Here is a 20,838-nt window from a genome sequence, read left to right on the forward strand (position 1 = left end):
CTCTTTACTTCACTTCAAATCCTTCAATTTCAATTCATGTGAATATTAGTCCCCAAACTTTCATCTAATGGCCAATTTGTCATTTCTTTTCCAATTGTTTAGAAAAGGTCTCACACCGAAACAAACGAAAATTAACCAAGTAGAATTTAGTACTTTGACGACATAAAAACTTAAAAATAAGGAAAATATTTTCTATAGGAGAAGTATATTTTTATTTTTCAGGTAATTCCCTCTCTCTCTCTCCCCCCCCCTCCCTCCCTCTCTCTATTTTTCATTTATCTACCAATAAAAAATGGACAAATATAACTTTTTTTGGTTAAAAATAAAATCAATCAAATACAGTTAATTGACAATTTTCATGCAAATAATTTCTAGGCAATTCAATTATCTAAAATTTATTTATTTTTTTCATGTAAATTCCATGCTCACAATCAAATACACCCTTATATTTATATTTCAAATAGTTTGGAAATATTATGGGTGATGGTTACAACAAATCAAATGTTTGAAAAAAGTATGCTAGTGCTTTAAAGGTTTGGAGTTTTTGCTGCAACTATCCCTTAATTTAATAATGGAAACATGTATTGGGACGAAGTTAAGGATGGGGATGATTTAGTATCTACCCAAATGTTGGGGACGGCACTTGCAAATTTGCAGTTCATTTTCCCTCGTTGAAGAACCCTCCTCGTTCACTAAAGATAAACACTGATGGCGACCCTTATTTCTTTGAACAATTGGAAAGAGATGTAAACTCTAAAAATCAGATCGTTTCGAAGTTAAAACCATTTTATCGAGCCATATTTGGTACAAACAAAAATCTTAAAATCCTAAGGCAACAATGATAGACAAATACAACATCGCATCTTGATAAACTTCAACATACTCTCTTGGGACGCGAAAAGGTTGATGAATATGTAAATTATATTCACAATTTCGATGGGAGAAAATTCACACTTGACTTCTTCATCGAGACTTTGTAGTAACCGTTTTTACAATTAAAATCGATTATTCACTCACATATTAAATATCAAAAACATGCACAAAATTTAATTCAACAATTTATGTGGTTAAATTCTATTAGTAAATCGAATTATACGTACCCAATTTTCAATTAGAAAAACTTCTTTCAACCGTTGACTCAAATTAAATAACCCCGCAACCAATTAAACATACTCAACAATAAAGTATGATATGTGATTACTATTATGGGCGATTGAGGATATGGGAAAGGGAAAACGGATGGGGTGGCTTAGGGTGTTTTGGGGTTAATTACGTTTTGAATAATTATATGAATGGTTATTGAAGTTATTTTTTTACATAATAATTACTCAAGTTTCTAAATGTTGAATGATCGCTCAATTAAAGAATTAACTTTAAATTTTACGTTGCACCATTAAGTGACAACACGTCATCAAATGGTACGACATGTCAATAATTTTGGAAATTATGAATTGAAAGTTTATTACATTCGAATGAGAAAACGTAATGTGGCTTTAATTTTGATTAGATTTTCAGCCTTAAATCATATGGTAAACCTACATTTCACCTTCTTCTTCCTCCTCCTCCATTTTTTTTTTTTTTAATACGAAATCTGTTAACTTTATGTATTAATTAACGTCATTTGGCGACACTTTAAAGTCACCGCTACAACATTGATTGATTAGCATGAAATTTCCTTGACAATGATGACCGTAATAACTCGAATTTAGTGGCATTAAATGATGAATTCAATTATACGTAGAAACAAGAGATTCTGTTATTAAATATATCATTCAATAAAATATCGAACATAATGATGGTAGAAGAATAGCATTACTTAATATTCTTGGAGCCTAATTAATCTCTCTATATGCTTAGTGACTGAAATTGATTGTTGGTTGACGAGACTTAGCATTGAGCTCCGTTTGAACCACATTTTCAAAAAATTCATTTTTTTCTTAAATTTATTTATAATCATATATTCTCTCAATAAAATAATTTTGTATGTAAATACAGAATTTTTTCCTACTTTTTTATCACACATTCTCTAAAAATTATTATTATAAAATCTATTTTCTCACAAAATAATAATAATAATAATAATAATAACAACAATGAGACTCAAACATAGCTTGAATTGAGCGGAATCACCAAATATTCATTTTTAATTTGCAATGAAGGAAAGTTCAATCAACACACTATGTGCCTTATCGATCTCTTGGTGGTCTTGTTGCAAAATATCAATCTCTATGTATGTAAAATTAGTGTGTATATAGGCTCCTGTTTGGTACATTTTCTCTAAAATTGTTTTTCTCAGATTCATTTTCAACATATATTGTTCAATAAAATAATTTTATATACATAAACTCATAAATTTTCTTTATTATTTAATGTATATTCCACGAAAATAATATTTTTCACAAAATTTATTTTAAAAAACCAACATCAAACTTACAAATTTTATGATTGAGTAATGCTATTCATAGTCATTCACTGCGATAGTCGTCTTACGCGACTTTCTACATGACGGTTTGTGATTTGAAAAATTGCCTCCTGCATTAAATCACTAACATAAAACGATCGTGACAGTGAGTCGCTTCAATTCTCTATTACTTCAATCAGCACTGCTACATGGATAGGACACAGACTGACAGATCTCCTGCCAATAGGGGATGCCACGTGTGCTCGTCGACCCTATCCATTTAGATTTAGCCCCTGTTTGGACCCCATTATTGTCAAATTTTAATTGTTAAAATAGTATTTTTTTTTAAAAATGTGTAATTGAATAAGAATGAAATTTTTTTTATTTGTGTGTAATGTTATTTTATAAAAAATTATGTGACCGAAAATTAAAAAAAAATAAAAAATAGAATGAAAATAGGGACAAACGGGAGCTTATTCTATTTCAATTAAAAACCTCACGCACAAAGTAGATCCTGTCCCGGATCCTGTACTTCTCTCTTTCGACAAGCCACCAAAATAGTATCCGTCACCCACAAGGCCACAACGACCCTTCTAAAAACCAATCAGCACCCTCCACGTATCATTTCCTCTACATATGCGTCTGTCATTCATGTCACAGCTGAGTCAACTTATCATCCTACAATTAAAGACGCCATGAATATTCGACCGAGAAGAAAAGAGAAAACCGATGAATTGCTATAATAATTTCTCTCCTGCTTAACCAATAAAATTCCAATTACCCAATAAATGCTTAGTATAATTGCATTTGTATATAGATATATACGTATACATTGTAGTAATCTGTAATTGCAGTTGAAACCCTAGAATTTCAACTCTGCATCTCCGCTGTATGTGAATAAGTGAAATTGGATCGTATCGGTGGAATTGATCTGATTCATTTTGTTTTGATACTTTTTGGGTAGAAATTATTTGGTTAAATTTCTGCATGAAAAAAGTGGTGGGAGAGGAATTGGAGACAGATTAGTGATAAAGAATTTCATAGGCTTGTTGGCGCAACATGTCTGCCGTAGTGTGCGGAAAGAGATCGAACATCTTCGAGGAATCGCCGTCATCGCCTCCTGTGTCAAAGAGAATCCGTTGTTCTTCATCTTCCTCTCCAGGCAGAACACGCTCTCCACAGAGTTCTGCCGCTTCCAGTTTCTTCATCTCCCATTCCTCTTCACCGCTCGATTATCTCGTTGCTCTCTTTCCTGATATGGAAAAGCAGGTTTTTCTTTTTCATTTTAACTCTGTTATTGGTTTTTGCTCAGTTTTCGATTTATTTTGTTTTATTTTATGAGCAAATTTGTTACCTTTTTGTTGGATTCTTGAAATGGGATTGCGTCATGATTGATATCAACGTAATTTCTCACACGGGTTTAGAGCAGTTTTCTTATGATTTGCATTGTTTATGTGATGATTGTTGACCATCGAGTTATTTAATTCAGGATGATGCACGTATTACATTCTTTGGATAGTATTGATGTTAAGTATTGGAAATTTTACTCACGTCCTGGGCATATAGATGACAAATGCTGTTATGGTTTTATTAGATCACATATCAATGTTAAGCTTGATTTCATCGTTCTCTATTTATCAATTTTAATAATGATATATATGTAACTACTGAATCCACATCCAATTTGTCATTTGCCAGGTCCTGACTGGTAAGTCTAATCACGTTATGGCGTTATAAGAGGAAAATGGAAGAATTGGAATATACGATGCATTGCCTTGATTTCTGATTTATATATACAAGTTAGTACTTGGGTACTAGATTAGTCTCAAGTTAATGATTGAGTCAATAATAAGATCGTCATTGGTATTCATGGACCAAAGTCGAACAACTTTAGATAATAAGTTCCTAACAGAATCTGAATCCCGGAATTGCTTCTAATGAAAGCACAAACCTGGTAATCTCCTCTAGGCTTGTTTTGTTTTCTGCCTATTTTGTATATGCCCAAATGAAGTTAGGCTTTTCTTCTTTATATGTTGCACTTGGCTCCTTCAGGCTCTCCCCTTCTTTTCTTTTGCTGTATTTTGGAGAGGAGAGGATGGATTGAGAGGGAAAGAAGGAAAGGCAGACAAAATGAATTAAGTTCTATATTATTTACACTTCTCTTAATTTTTTGGAAAACTATAGGAGAAAAAATAGAAGCATATGTAGAGAGGGAAAAAATGAAAGAGTGATAGATAAATGGATATTCTTCTTTTGATGTGTAAAACAAAGGCTGAGAGAATTTAAATAGGTTCTTCTTTCCTTATCTTGTTCAATTAAATCCATACGAAATATACTTGGCAAAGAAACAGATATGTAACATATGAAGATGTATATGGAAAAAGTGAATGTCCTCGATGAAAATATAACAAATTTGTCCTCCATGCAAGGAAAATATTATGTCATACTTCCACTATGATGTTATTTGCCTAAATTATGTCCAGTTCTTGTTGAAGTAGATCAGTGTGCCTTGTGCAATAAACATGGACCTAGATTCTTATCCCTGGATGTGGTTAGTGATAACAATGGCTGTTTAACATGATTTTGAAAGACAAGTAATAGAGCATTTCAATTAATTTGATAAAATCTACCCAGTTCATTGAATTGTTGGTTTTCATTGGTGAAGAAAGCTACAGTCTCATGAATGTTTGAAATTTGGAATCCATCATTGCATGTGCGCAACAATGTGCATGCTTGATGGTTTGTGCAACACAAGCTCCACTCAGTTAAATGTGTAAAAGCAAGCATCTGTCCTGCTATTGAGTTCCAGCTCATGAGTGATCCTGCATGCCAGTGGTGACACGATTTGTAGAATTGTTGAATGCTTTTGTTAATTCGCAATGCATATCGTTATTTTTGCACATTTCAGCATTTTACCTGTTTTCAGAGTAAATAGGTCTTTGATTCAGAGACATAGGTTTATATGTTAAAGCGACATAGCCAGAGATTCAATTTTGTGGATGACATACTATATAACAATGTTGAAATGAAGAGTGGAATTTTTTTTGTCTTGTTTCTTCTTCTCATTATATTGGGGAAAGATCTCTTGCGCACTTTATGGAAGGAAGGAGAGTGTAGGAACTAATTAGTTGTGAGTGGCTCGAAGGGAATGAAAGGAAGCCAATATATTATTCTAATGATACATTCTTCTGCTTTTTAAGCATTCCCTTTCCCTCCCCTCTATTAATCTCAAAAAAAATAGAATTATTTATTTATTTATTTATTTTTTAAGCTTTTCCCTTTATTTTTTAATTCAGCGATTATGCAAGCATGCTATTGTTTGCTCAACTTGGCAGGCGTATATATCTTTAAAAACTTTTATGCATATTCATTACATGCGAGTATGGTTGGTTGTAATCATTTCTATTAAATAAGATCTCTTCTATTAATTTTCAGCATGTCTTTTACTTCGTTTTCTCCCATTTCCTCATAAGTTGGAGACTCTAAATTCATTCCAGGAACACAAGTTGGTCAAGTACTTATGAAGTACTATAAAAATGTGAATTTACTCAATTGTCTCCGACTTGTAACTGTAAAGTAATAGAACTATGAAATATTTAATGATGTATAAATAAAGTAAGAAGACTGGATACTGCCGAACATCATCATAGCTAAGAATCTGCAGATTTTTTTTTTTTTTTTTTTTTTTTTTTTTTTTTTTTTTTTTAAGGAGAAATGTTTATTAAGTAAGAATTTCTTTTAATAACTAATTGAACATGTTACATACTATTTGCATATAGTAACTGTGTATTTAAATGGATTTCCATATGTAAGCAACACAGTTTGCATGGTTTCAGAGAGATTGGAAACGTTTCCTATGATTTCTTTCCCATTGCTTCCACCCTGCACCTCTTATGTTAACTTGTGAAGAATGACATACAAGATTGCCAGCTTGTGTGATTGATGTTTGACTCTGAACATAAGAGTGAGGATGGAGTTAATTTTTACCATCACACCATGCATTCTTTTCAATAATAATAATAATGCATGACAAAAAATTAAGCTACCGAATAGCATGTGGGGGTCATTATACCATGACAAATTATGCACTACTCATTGCTCTATCCAGGTCATGTTGTTTTTTAGCCTGGTACCATTTTACATCAATCTATCAATCATTTGAAGTTATTATTCTTTATCACTTAAGACTTATGGAATGACACGCACTTGGAAATTTAGTAAATTGGATACTAACTTTTCAAGAATTTGTGAAACCTAAATATATTAGCTTAACAAATACCTCTTCAGAAGTCGACAAATTTAAAAAAGTCAACCAATAACAAGCAATGCAAGACAAAGATATAACAATTAGCAATACCTCATTAGATGGTGAAGTCGACTAAATTTTAACGAGTTAATTAGTGACAAGCAGCGTGAGACAAAGTGTGTAGTAATAAGTATAATAGAACGAAATTAATTTAGTTTCAAATAAAGTATGTAACCTATATCATTGCCATAGATATACATTAAATTCAGGCATAAATTACTTAGTGTATGTTTTTGGAAGACTACCCCACTAGATATTTCTTGCTAAGCTGCAACTTGGTTATCTTGTTCAGGAGATGCGAAATTTCTCAAATTATGTATTTTTACAAAAAATAAGAATAGAAGGATTTAAAAGAGTCCAGGAAGAATCAATATGGTTCTCTATCATGCTAATACATTAAGCCCCTGTTTGTTTCCTATTACTTGGCTATTAAAATGAAAAATATAATCGTTATCCTTCACATTCTATGATACTCGGACTCTTCAAAAATGGCAAAGTACCCTTGTCGACACGACATGATATGGATACCGACATGGGATATGTGTCGTATTCTCGATTTTGAACTCGGACATGGCTAGAAAAGGGAGAAAACAATGGACGGTGAAGTATTGCTTCTAGCTTGCGTTTGTGGCGGTAACAACCATTTGTTTTGCGTCTTTTGATAGAAATATGTAGAAATTTATGGAGGATTGCAGCAACATTTCAAAATTTTGCAAAAAGGTGGAGCCCAATGAAGAAGTTAACGATATGAGGGAATCTCCGTAACTAGTTGGGCTACCTTTCAGGAAGTGTATTTTTCCAAAAAAAAAAAAAGAGGAAGAAGAAGAAAGAAATGAAAGAATTAAGTGGTTTAAAAGTCAACAATTCATATTGCCATAAATTAGGTGTTATCTCTAAAGGTTTTATTATTTATTGTAAATTACATGATTTGTTGTTTGCTTTAATTGAATCATTTTTTGAGCAAAAAAATTATAAGACGTATCCTCATATCGGTATCCAAAATTCGGATATTTTTTAACCGTATCCCCATATCTTAATTTTTAAAATGAGAAAAATCCGACTCCTAGATCTGTACCTGTATCCGACACCCGCACCCGAGTCCGAGCATCATAGATCACATCAAGCAACCATATTTAAATTTCTATCTCTTGTATGGGGCCCGTAACTGCTATATTTTTCATTCTCATTCTTACATTAATGAGAAACAAACAGTCCTAAGTGAGTTTTAATTTTACACTTAATGTTAGTAGTTATTGCCTTTACCTAACTTGAGGTTTGTTCTTCACGAATTTCTTCCATATTAACAATGTGATAAGAACGCCTTTTAGTATTTATTGATTTTGTGCTATTGAGGTTGACCAGAGGTAAAAGTCATAAATGTGATATTTCATCGCTTACCTAATTTCCGGTGTGCGTTACTGCTTTTGCAGACTGACATAATGGCAGAAAGTAAAGCAAGTTATATATTTATTCATTCTTCATTTCACTTCATTTGTTTGCCATTTGCGTGATTGCTCTGCTTTCGCATCATTCTTTACCAATTCGGTTGAGTCTTATAATCATCGTACTCCGATACACGTTAAGAGTATGGTATGAGTTAATTTTTGTCGGATCTTTTTCAATATTATGCTCTTTCTGTGCACTGTGGTGATTGATGACCTTGGTTGTGCACATGTTTCCATGGGTAGATAAAATATCTCATGAACATATAACCTGTGCTCATACTGTTAGACTAATCAATCCATGACATTGCTGTTAATTTTTAGGATCTAGAGAAAGTCCTTGAAGATTCTGGTGATGATTTGGATTCTGCTATAAAAAGACTGAACGAGCTTCGCTTAAGTGCTGCTGCAATCAAACCTGATGTTACCCAGGGAATTGATGCCCAATTTTTAGCTCAAGGTGCTGTTATCTGTTCTGTTTGTGGAGCTTTCTTTACTATTTGAGATGCTTCTGTATATGTATTCTATGAGAAATGGTTAAGGATACTTCAGATTCCATGTAAAACCTGGTAAATCTGAAATTATCTGAGAGATGTGGATGCACTAGGCATCATATCTAAAACTTTGAAATTACTTTCATAGATTTGATATTACACTATAGATTTCTTTTTTAGAGTTATTTATTGACCGCAGATCTCCTTTGGGAGTTTTGTTTAGATATACTGGACTTAAATGTCTTTTATGATATTTTCACCTCATGTTTGTCTCCCAGTTGACCTCGCTAATACTGTCATCTAGCACCTTTGATAGCAGAAACAAATACTAGTAGTACAGTCGCACGTGAAGGGAGCTGTGGTCTTTATTTTGATACTAGTTACTCGTATATTTCTGTTTAGCCATGCTGGGTATGTGACATAAAAATTTTCGATTCTTTTTATCTCACGCCACTTTATTTCCTGTATTGATGACTTTTAAGATTTATGTGTATTGCTCATGTAATTAGAGAATGCAAACTGTAAACTGCTAACTAAGATTTTCAATGGCCTTTTAAAATGGAGATCCATTAAGCAGCTATTGTTTCCCTTCTATTGATGATTTTGTGCAAGTTGTGATCATTTTTTAAATTCCCTACTTCACATCCTCTAGTGGTGCCTTTGGATCATTATTGTAATGCCCTTAAAGCTCATACCTTGGTAGTCTTAAGTTCAAAGTAATAAGAGAGGGATATAGAATATAATATGCTTTTTCTTCAAAGAATTTTTTTTAACCTTTACTACTCCCATTTGGGTTTACAAGTTGGGCCCAGATAGTAAATAGTTCTCAAAATATGTAGTATGAAGCAGTAGCACTTTATCTTTTGTCCCTTTACTCTTAACTCCTCGGAGAAACTTGAAAAATTACATCAAACAAATCTTTGTTCTCACTATATTTGGGCTTGGTTGAGAAACTGGAAAAAGAAAAAAAAATGAAAAATCTCTGTTCATACTAGAAAAAGAAAGTAAAGAACCAACAATACCTTGTAAGGTTTTTGTTGAATGGGTATATCCTCCCCTCATGTCTGTTTGTTTTAGGCTGGCAAACTAATTAAAAAATGAACCCCCATAAGTAACCACTAAATAGAAACCCCTAAACTATACTTAAAGAATTATATGTTAAAATAAAATTTGGCTGTTCTTTATTTGGCATAATATGTAATTAATTATTTTGATCTAACAAAATTAAAATTAAATTATTATCTATAAACCAGTTAGCTTGGGGTTTCTTCAAGAAAATGAACATGATACACGAGAACCTACATTCTTTTCTGAAATTAAAAATCTTGATAGTTAGTTGAATTAGTTAATTTATTGTAATATGATAAATATGATTGTGATTTCTGATTTGACATTTGGTTGTGATAATTGAAAGAAAACGGTATCAACCTGCATTTATTAATAAAATGCAATTCATTGAATTTTATTTTCATTTAATTGAACTTTGTACAAATGGAAATGCTTAAGTACAGCTATATGATGTTAGGGGTATTGGATTTTTGAGTATTTCTCTTTTCCTTCAAGGTGGAAACTGCTAATTAGTTTTCTAGTCGGACATCTTTTGTTTTGACAGAATGCTATTTCAATTATTTGATTTCAAGTATCTTGAGGAGAGGTCTTGCGAATTTAATGATTAACAGAGTTGGTAGATTCTACCTATAAAAATATTAGTTTAGGCCTTTATATATTGCAAACTTCTCATACCTACATAACATAGTGCGAAGAGAAGAAATTATTTGTTTACCCATTCCACCATTAAAGATATGATTGTTTTATAAAATAAATAGAACCTTGAATATGAAGCTTGCAGTGGGATAGCCACAGGGGTGCTATCATGACTTTGCAACTACAATCATATAATTGTTTAAAGCAAACTGCTGCCCCTAAATTTGCTGTCCATATGCCAATAAGGGATGTACGGAGAGGAGCTTTGGTGGTCTCCCCTCCGCGACCACCCAAAAATATGACAGTTTCTAGATTTATGGGTGTATTTATATTATTTTTAATGCTAGATGCTTGCTTAATTTACAATTCTCATCTGTGTGACCAAGGGCAATGGGTTTCTTTTAAAGAACTAATGTTGGGCCTCTTGGATACTTATGATTTGAAGAGGCCTGAAATAGTTGAAAATGAAGTCATGGAATTCAACTGCTTGCTGCTTAGCTCCTGTTTACCAACCCCATTAGAAAATCATGTTTTTTATCACTTGTTCTTTGTTGTTTATCTGGTTGTTTCATAGTTCTGTGGTTTTTCTTTTTTCTTTTTTAAAATACAGAATTCTTGATACAGTCAATTATAAACATGAGATTCTGTTGCAGTCTTTTCAGTCAAATATAAACTTGAATCATGAAATATTGTTGCAGTCAATGATGCTATGCTGTAATGCAGGTACAGTGGCAAATAATGGTGAAAGTTCTGGAGAGGAATCATCAGCTGGATGCAACCTCCCCTTGGATGGCGCAGAGTGGGTGGACCTCTTGGTTAGAGAAGTAATAAATGCTTCAAATATAGAGGATGCTAAGGTGCGTGTGTCGCAAGCACTCGAGGTACTGGAGAAGTCCATTTTTGCACATGCAACTGCATCTTCCCAAAATGTGCAGAAGGTGTGTTCTTTTATGTTTGTAGTTGCTCATTTAGCTTGTGTACTGAATCCTATATTTGATTTAGGTTATGGTATTATATACAATGTTTTAACTTCTTTTAAAACTTACAAATTTGCCAATACTGTTATTCTACTACTTTCTTTGATTTTCATGTGTCATGTTTATAGGAGAACATGGTGCTAAAGCAACAGCTGGAAGCACTTATACAGGAAAACACCATTTTAAAGCGAGCAGTTTCCATCCAGCATGAGCGCCAGAAAGAGTTTGAGGAAAGAGGCCAGGAGTTGCATCAGTTGAAGCAGCTGGTTTCTCAATACCAGGAGCAGCTGAGAACTCTTGAGGTCAGATTCAAAAACTAAAAGTCATGTACATTCTAGGTTATATCATTCGTTGCTCTAATCATAGTAAACAGGTGAACTGGACTAAACTGAACTCCACCTAAACCATGGTTCGGAGACAGGTTTTTTCATCTTAAAAAACTCAAACTCCAAGTTAACCGCATTCCCCTCAAAGAGTGTTAATTCCTATCTTCAGATGTCAACATTTCTCAGAGCATGGAGTTCAAAATTGATCCTTTGATTCTCAAAGGAGATTGAAAGTAATTATAATTTCAACATTTTCTAATAGAATATAAATGTATCGGATGATTAAATTAAGTGGACGAGTTTCATGTATATATAACGTGACTTCAATTAATGCAGCCTAGTGGGTGTAGCTGTAATAGTAATTTAAAAGCATGAACTAATGCTGTCTCCACTATTGTTTCACACATATTATCCTATCTGTCTACTATGTTTACCGCAATCTCAGATGCTATGAGAAGAGGGAGAGAACCAATGGGCGTATAATTTTGTGTAGCTTTTTAAAACATTTCTTATAACGAGGGACATTTTCAATGATACATTTTTTGTCCTTCCTCCCTTATCGACCTTTGTCCCTATTGAGAAATACTTGGAATCTGCTCTTTCTTCTGGGCTGTTATGAAACTTCAATAAGCTTGTGTTGCTTTTCCGTTGACTGCTTCTGGTACTTTACACTGTTCGCACTTTATAATGTTTACCAATACCTGAATGCTAAAATCTGTCGTCACAAGAATTTTCTGTTGAATCTTCCTGTATGCCTAATCACCGTCTATCTTTTCATCAGGTGAATAATTATGCACTGGCAATGCACCTCAAGCAGGCTCAGCAGAGCAACTCAGTACCTGGGCGTTTTCACCCTGATGTGTTTTAGTTAATCTTTGCATAAGTATTATATATCCGATGTCTGTGTGTTTAATACAAGAAAATCCTAAATGGTTTTTACTGGATCGCCTAGCTTTAGTTGGAATATCTAGTGTGGATGATAATATGCTGTTTGTGCGTGCTGATGGGTAGTCAAAGACTTGTTTGAACTATCATTTAGTTCTATTTGCTTTATTAATAAAGGATTTTATGCTTATAGAAGACGCTAATAGTTTCTTGTACTTTTAACATTGGTATTCCTCTTACCTTCTATTCCTAGCTTGTTTAGCTACATTTTTCCATTGCAAAGTGGAACGTACACATTACTCTTGAGAATCGAGCATCATTGGTGTTGCAAGCAGGTAGGCATGTGTTGTAGAGAATGGTCGTGATGATGAAGATATGATTCTCATAGGCGATTTCATATTAGAGCTTTCGCCATAGTGAAATATTCTAGGCTTTTCACAAGTTCTTATTAGCTTCTTCGTCATTGGAGCAGAAAGTCTTCTGCTCACAAAAGTTTATTCATTCATGGAGTAAAAACTATTTCTTATTAACACTGATGAAGTCACCATTGATTTGATATCAGGTTGCCTGATTTAATGTTCCAGATTCATACTTCGCAAAATTATTGTACAGACGACATAAAGTCAGCTCTTTGCCACTATAATCTTTTATAATCCAAACACTGAATCGAGATTCAAGATCTATAAATGTCAAGATTATAAAATAACTACAAGTTGAATCGAGGATATTTGGTACACAGTAAGAAGGGTAAAGTAAACTATGACCTTGAATTGCACGTCAAAAATGAATCAACACATTGAATTGCATTACCCTTCAATGGGAACAAAATACATTACAAAACTTTTAATAACAGATTGATAGACAATGAAGTCTTTATGTGAAGTAAATGTTTTACCAATGTATGTAGCTTAGCAAGATAAGAATCATCACTTTGGTACCTTGAACTGAACTTGAAAACCCACAAATTTCAAAAAGTGCTTTTGTATCTGAATCATGTCTGGTCATGTCGAGTCAAGCACACGATTTAAGAAAGTGGAACAAGCCTTGTACCAGCTTTCATCATTTTCTTGAACTCAAGAAAATTGATCATGCCATCTCCATCTATGTCAACCTTCCTAATCATCTCCTTGCAATATTCTAACTTATTACCTTCCGTAAACCCTAAAGAAGACAACACTAAACCTAATTCTTCCACTGTTATTACCCCATCTTTATTTCCATCAAACACATCAAAAGCCTCTTTCCAATCCGCAATCTCTCTTTCTTCCTCTTCATCTTTATCTCTACTCAACTTTGGGTCGAAAAGCTTGCAGAACTCGTGGAAATCAATCATACCATCTCTATTTGAATCAACCTTTTCAACCATTTCTTCGACATCTTTCTCGGTAGCAGAAATTCCTATTCTTTTGAGTGATTCTTCAAGCTCTTTCTTCGTTATAAACCCATCGTGGTTCTTGTCAAAGGTAGCAAAGACATTTTTGAGCTCAATCTTATTGCTTGTAGTACAATTTTCGGACATAAATTTACTATTGGTTGAAGGAGTTTTGTGAAGGAAAAATTGGATATTCCATGCAATAAATTTCTTTCTTGTGGGGTTGGTAACTATACAGATTAGGCCAACGATGAAGAGAAGAAGAAATAATACTAACATGGTCATTGACATCATCGTCTTCTGCTAGCTAGTTTGATTTAGCAGAGAATAATGTTACGAAAATGACATGAATGAAACAAAAAAGAACAAAAAATATTTTCTGGAGAGGAAATTCTTTGGATATAAAGAGCAAAAATATAGGATGAAAAGAAAGTTTTTAGAGGCTGATCGATCCCACGAAGTGGGAGAAATTGGAAGGCTCTCGACAAGAAAAGATAGGTGAAAATTTTCACATGCCGCACCTTTGATTACAAAATAAATTATTTAGATGTAGTGAATGAATGCTTCTTTGATTTATTAATGGTAGTCAATAGAAAATTGAGGCATCGATCTAGACTACAATTTTGTAGTTTGTAATTAATCCTCGCTATTTGAATATTTAAGTCAAATATTAAAGTTTGTAATTTGATTGAACCTTTAATATTTTGATGGCCTATTCAAATGCAAACATAAATAAATATTATAACTTGCATATGATTCAAAACTAATTTATGAATGCAAGAGTCTTGACTTTCCTCATTTTTTTGCGATGATGGCATTGTAGAAGACAATAAAATGGAAATTTCCACTTTTAGCACTCCTTGTTGCCCATTTTTTTAAAGAGCAATGTTATTCATAATCACTCACTGCTGTAATCGTTCTACATGACATCTTACATAACAGTTTGTGATTTGATATATTAATAAGACAATTTTTTTTTTGCCTAACATATCAAATCACTAATTGTCAGATGTATGCCACATAGAATGACTGCAATTATAAGTGACTGTAAATAACATTATTTTTTTTTTTAAATATGCATGAATCGTGCATTTGATGAAAAAATAAATTTGGTCTTAACTCAGAAACTGTGTCAAGGACTTAATTTAAATAAATAAGTTTTTCTTTCTATAACAACACAAGCTTTCATATGAGTAACATTTTGTATGTAATACTTTTGGACCGATATCCCCTCAAACATCTATGTGGAATTATTTGCAAAATTAAGTTACCTTTATATACATTATTTATGAGTATTAGTTGTTTCATTGTTATTTGTGATATAATACTAAATTTTTTTTTTTTTGGATACCCAGTTATCCTAGCTTTGCCAGACTAAATCCTGAACCTCTAGCCACCGTGCAATTAATTTATGAACCCTAGACAGAGAGTAACGGTTTTCAAATGTCTTGTAAATCCAAATTAGATCTATACACTGAATATAATAAATTATGTATGCACTTATTTAGATGCTCCATTTGTGTCCTTAGACAAAGAAGTGGGTGCAATGTATCTTACATGTATTGAACACGGTTCGGTCGATCGATCAATATCGAATATAAAGAGTAATTGAGCTACAATTAACTAATTATCCTTCAACTCGAGAAATTAATTATTTTGTTAATCATTTATATAACTTTCATGTTTTCAGGTTGGTCCCCTGAATGAGACTGTATCCTAACTGCTCTTGAAAAATAAGTTTTCCCTACTGTGCAATGCCTTATATTGAATATTCAAAATCTTTACACTATCGTTTTTTGATATACTGCAAGTACTTTTAATTTAAATTACGAAAAATTGATTTATGAAACAGTAATACGTTACAAGAAAAAAACTAGCACTAGCACTAGGCAGTTACTTAGTTAGGTCCATGTTCGAAACTATAGTAGTGACACTCGACATGGATCATTTTTTTAAATTAGGTTTTTGAAAATATTCGTAATGTCCCAATCCCCTCCGACAATGTTTTTACATATGCAAGTTTGATATCAAGCTCAAACACAAAGTCATGCCATTTTAGATGTGGATCAAACTAGTGTGTTAAAATAGTTCAGGTTATCCAAGTCCGTAGTGATCAGGATTGCAATAAATCTAGCTTACACCTAAATGGGACCGAAGTCATCAACTCATTGTTGTGAGTGGGCCAAAACTGATTACAAGTTGGCAGGTCGATTTGTCCAGTCTATTTGTTTTTACACAGACATCAAGGTTTTACATTTCTAGACTGACACGATCCAATTCATTAACCATAATCGACCAAATTGGACCCAATTAACAGAAAGACTCGATTAAATCTACTTATATTGACACCACTAAATCAGCACTTTTCTTTAAATTGAAGTATACTAATCCTTCTTAGGGATGACAATAGTTCAGTTTCGGTTCGGTTCGGTCAAAACCATCACCGAACCTTTAAATTTTTTGTCATACCATAATCACATAAATCGGTTCGGTTCTCGATTTCGGCTCGGTTCGATCTGGTTAATAACTATGAAAATAAATTATTTTTTATAGGTCCATCCTTCAAATTGATATAAAACAATTTATGAAAAGAGAGTCAATGAAAACAAAAACAAAATATTCCAAATGAAACTGCAAATATTATCCCAAATTTTAATTGCAAAATACAAATTTAACAAACAATATTATGAATATAACAATACTAAACTTTTCATTCATTTTTGATTCTTGTGCATTGTAGTTACTTGATTCATGCTCAATAATTTAAAAGTTTCTACCTTAACTCATATTCAATCTTCATTCTTTCTCACAACTTTTATTAGCATAGGTTAGCACTCAAAATTGATTCTTATATAGTAAATAAGAAATATAAGTAGAGAGTATAATGATACTACCTAATCCAGGATGGTTTTAACTAAAATTTAAATAAAAAAATGTACCTCTTTGTCAACTTCCTCCTCACTAAACATTGTCATCCCTAATAAAAGAATGATTTTTTTTTAAGCGGGTAATCGGTTCGATTTCGTTTCGACGACATAAATACCATACCCGTACCGCCACGAATCGGTTCATTAAAATCAAATATCATATTCATCCCATTGAACCATGGGTTCGATTTTTTTCTCCCCATTCGACTCGATTAATTGCGATTTTCGATTTTAACTGTTCAAATTGTCATCCCTAATTTTTTTTCCAGGCTTCTGGCTCGGCTTAATTATGTATTATCGAAAGTGCTAAAATATTACGGCACCCTCTCGAGATATTAAAAATACACTTTTCTACTCTCCTCATAGCAAAGTGCCATTATACTCCCTTGTTTAGACTGCCATCTGGCTCTACAAAGGCCATCCAACGGCTTCTTAAGCGAGTAGGTTTTATCTCGTGGAATATATTGTACCACAACAAACAAATGCGATTCGTGCTGTTCAAAAGACGTGACTCTGAGACAAAAGTCAAAAATATCCAAAATGTACAATTTAAAGACGGGACTTCTGACACAAAAGTCAAAAATATCCGAAATGTACAATTTTCCGAAGCATGGGACACACATGATGTAATAATCAGACAAAAATATCATGTGCGTAGATCTGCCAGTAAATAATGTACACTTGTACCGCAACCTCGTTGCTAGAGCCGTAGATACCGCATAAGATTCCTCCCCTGTCAGCTTAATGGCAGAATAATGCATATATTTTATAGTTTATTTTATGGAAAATTTTCAAATTCCTCAATCTCAATCTATGTTGAGATCAAGTTGTCATATGATCAAGTGTCAATTTTTGTTTTAAAAATGAGGTGGGATTTGTTTTCAATGAAAATGAGAGGGATGGGGAAGATTTAATGTCACATTAGGTTAAATTAATTGGACGATGGTTAATCTTGTCGATAACAATTTATTGATACATCCAACTTTTATGTATCTAAAGTTTTTCTCTTGATAAGATCGTATTTCATTTATTTATAGTTTAAAGTTTTTAAGTACGAAATTATCCATAATATAAATCAAAATAAGAAATGAAGGACTAATTAATTGTATAATATGTCGACCAATTTTGATCACTACATAGATCTTATTCTAATAATTATCGAGTCAAATTTGATTTTAAAAGTGTAATTAGATATTTTTACGTAATTGTACCTATGAGCTTTAAGAAAAATATGAAAATTATTTACTACTATCTCCATGACTCATGAATGATAATTGATAAGTATATATATATTTTTTACATTTATCCAAACTTGTTAATTTAATTAATATTTAATTATTTGGATGAAATGTATATACTGTGTTTATAGGTTAAACCCTAAATTGGAAGGTTCTTGCTATCCAATCATGATGGGCTAATTGTGGCTAGGATTTTGATGAAACCTGAATTTTTGATTAATTAACTACTCATATTTGTATTTAATTATTGTTTTCAGGGTTGATCGTAGATTGTTCCTTTATTATCACTATTGGAACGCATTTGTGATTTTTATTATTTTCAAGAGATTTAATATAAATAAGTACTTGGTAATAAACAATATAGGATGGTCCTATAACGACGATCATTATACTCTATGAATTTTTTGTGATGGCGATCTTTGTGAATTAATGCATATTTATATATTCATAATTTGATTATATATAACTAATTAATTCACACATAAGTATAAGATTGATTGACATCGAGAGATAGTGTTGATATAATTTAATAATTAAATTTCACCGTATGCAAGAATTATATATAAAGGCTAATTGAGGATTAAAATAGGTTAACGACGGTGGATTTGGGATCCTACTGTCTTTTGTCATTTGATTAATTTTAAGACTTATGCTTGTTTATTTTTAATTGCTTATTTTATTAGATAATTAGATATATAGCAAGAAACAACGCTTAAAAATTAATAGTGTGTATTTTTCTAGGATTAGTGGTTTATTTAAAGTAAAATTTGTAGATATTCAATCGTCATGGATTCGACACTTTACTCATTATTATATTACTTGTCATCTATACGTTCACTTGTATGATAAAATTGACAACAATATCTTGTCAATAACATCATATAATCTATGAAAAAGATTTTTTTTTTTTAAACTACTTTACTAAAAAGATTATTATTTGTATGTACATAAAATTATTAAACATTCAATTGTGGATGGTTAGAATACTCGACACACTAAATGCTATCAAACTTTGGTAAAAGAGAAAAGTAAAATTATCACTCTATTCGATTGAGATGTTTTTTTGTCTTTCTTTTCCTTTTTGCTTTATATTATTATTTTTCATTTTTGTGGGCCCTAATAATAATAGGAACTTCCTTAATTTATATCGAGCACCTAAGTCATTGGACCGACTAAATATTTTGTTTATTTTTTTCTCTGGATGGCTCGAGGTTAGGTATCTTGGTGGTTGTTAGCCATTATCTTGTCGTTTTCATTGATTGTTATTGCACCAATAAATTGGTGACTATTAGTTCATTTTCCACAAATACATTTTTTTTTTTTTACATTTATTAAAGATAATAGTCAATTTTTAACCAAATTACTAATATTTTTGTAATTTACCTTTAGAAAATTATTTAGTGGGACATTTCTTGATATACAAATTTTGCTTCAAAAAGTTAATTAGAGAACTTATTTTGCGTCTTTTGTATACATTCTTTAAAACTCGTTTTTTAAAACTAATTTTCAATTACATATTCTCCTGCAAAATAATTACGTACGTAAATCTATAATTTTTTTCCTACTTTTTAACTACATATTATTAAAAAATATCACCTTTTAGAAAATTCATTTTCAAAAAATTTACATCAAACATGCCTTGTACAAGTTCTTTTCCTAAAAATAAAAGATTATTCAACCTACAAATAAATAAACATTCATTTAAAAAAATTCATTAATAAATTAAAAAATAGGGGAATATTTATTTAAGATAATCAATCAAGAAGATCAAGACAAGCCAAATTAATAGTTAAGCAGATTCATATGGTGAAACAAGATTGATAGAAAATTTCATTTATAATTTATCTTTTGTCATCAACACAAATGCCCAAGAATCTTGGGACTGAGTGAGTGACTTAATTAATGTCACATGAAGACTTAATTAACACATAATATACAATGAATCTATTCAAATAGATCCACCTTTAGGTATCTAGTATATTTTAAGAAATTAAAGGTTTTCCCAAAATTTTCACTCACCCATTTAATTTTGCAATTATAACTGATATTCAAGAAGTAACTCTATTGTGCTCGAAGCCTATAACTCTATTATTCTTTTTAATTTAAGTGATAAGAACTTGGATTATAACTCGACTTCGTTCTTTTTCAAAAATGTGTCCTTTTCAAGGTAAGTCACTAGTTTTCCAGTGATTTCTCCGTTGGAGAATACAGAACTTTGGACAGGAAGTTTCCCACAGACGGCGCCAATTTGTTGACCTCTCAAATTGGACCCTCCACGTGGCCAACCGATAGCTACTCCACATATTCCTCCCTACACACAGTCAACGCACACACGGCCAGAACCAACGGGGATGGTGGCGGTCGCATACACTCCAACGGTCAAGTTAGCCTCAGGTGATCAGAACAATACCAAGGTTGTGCAAAATAGTGAGGAGGAGGATATATATTTGCTTGCTATGGAAAGTTATGTTGTAAGAGTTTTATTATATTTGCCTCTTGTCAAACCTTAAGTATTTATAGGTGAGGAGAACCGTTGGATGTGGGACACGTATATGCATCTGATGGTATGAGGCATCTGTTCATAGGCGTCTATCAGCCGCGTCTATAGAGTGGGCAGGTAATTACTTATCCCGAGTTGAGTTGACATAAAGTTGATACGTCACATCAACTAGATTCATGGAGACGTCAAATCAATTAAACTTTAGGGGAAGAAAGGATCTTGACATAGATCTCTTTCTGAAATTGGCAGCGGATCTTCTGACAGAG

At 32.3% G+C, this 20,838-nt stretch overlaps 2 protein-coding genes across 2 annotated transcripts; one reads left to right on the forward strand and one right to left on the reverse strand.

Annotated features, from left to right (window-relative positions):
• The first annotated feature begins 3,077 nt into the window (after positions 1–3,077).
• On the forward strand, positions 3,078–12,738 carry LOC111399364. Its single transcript, XM_023026632.1, has 5 exons — positions 3,078–3,670; positions 8,474–8,609; positions 11,071–11,285; positions 11,453–11,626; positions 12,432–12,738. The coding sequence occupies exons 1-5, from the start codon at positions 3,461–3,463 to the stop codon at positions 12,516–12,518; spliced, it is 822 nt and encodes a 273-aa protein (XP_022882400.1). The 5' UTR covers positions 3,078–3,460; the 3' UTR covers positions 12,519–12,738.
• Positions 12,739–13,312: 574 nt separating this feature from the next.
• Positions 13,313–14,410, reverse strand: LOC111400017 (calmodulin-like protein 3). Its single transcript, XM_023027493.1, has one exon. The coding sequence runs from the start codon at positions 14,199–14,201 to the stop codon at positions 13,560–13,562; it is 642 nt and encodes a 213-aa protein (XP_022883261.1). The 5' UTR covers positions 14,202–14,410; the 3' UTR covers positions 13,313–13,559.
• Between the last annotated feature and the right edge of the window lie 6,428 nt (positions 14,411–20,838).

The sequence above is a fragment of the Olea europaea genome, chromosome 9, assembly GCF_002742605.1.
Source record: "Olea europaea var. sylvestris chromosome 9, O_europaea_v1, whole genome shotgun sequence".
NCBI classification, from domain to species: domain Eukaryota; kingdom Viridiplantae; phylum Streptophyta; class Magnoliopsida; order Lamiales; family Oleaceae; genus Olea; species Olea europaea.

Excerpts from the sequence above, each read along its gene's own strand:
- LOC111399364 (XM_023026632.1), top strand. The coding sequence starts at position 3,461 with ATGTCTGCCGTAGTGTGCGGAAAGAGATCGAACATCTTCGAGGAATCG. Across the intron at positions 3,671-8,473 it reads TTCCTGATATGGAAAAGCAG|GATCTAGAGAAAGTCCTTGA; the intron begins GTTTTTCTTTTT and ends GTTAATTTTTAG. Across the intron at positions 8,610-11,070 it reads TGCCCAATTTTTAGCTCAAG|GTACAGTGGCAAATAATGGT; the intron begins GTGCTGTTATCT and ends GCTGTAATGCAG.
- LOC111400017 (XM_023027493.1), bottom strand. The coding sequence starts at position 14,201 with ATGATGTCAATGACCATGTTAGTATTATTTCTTCTTCTCTTCATCGTT.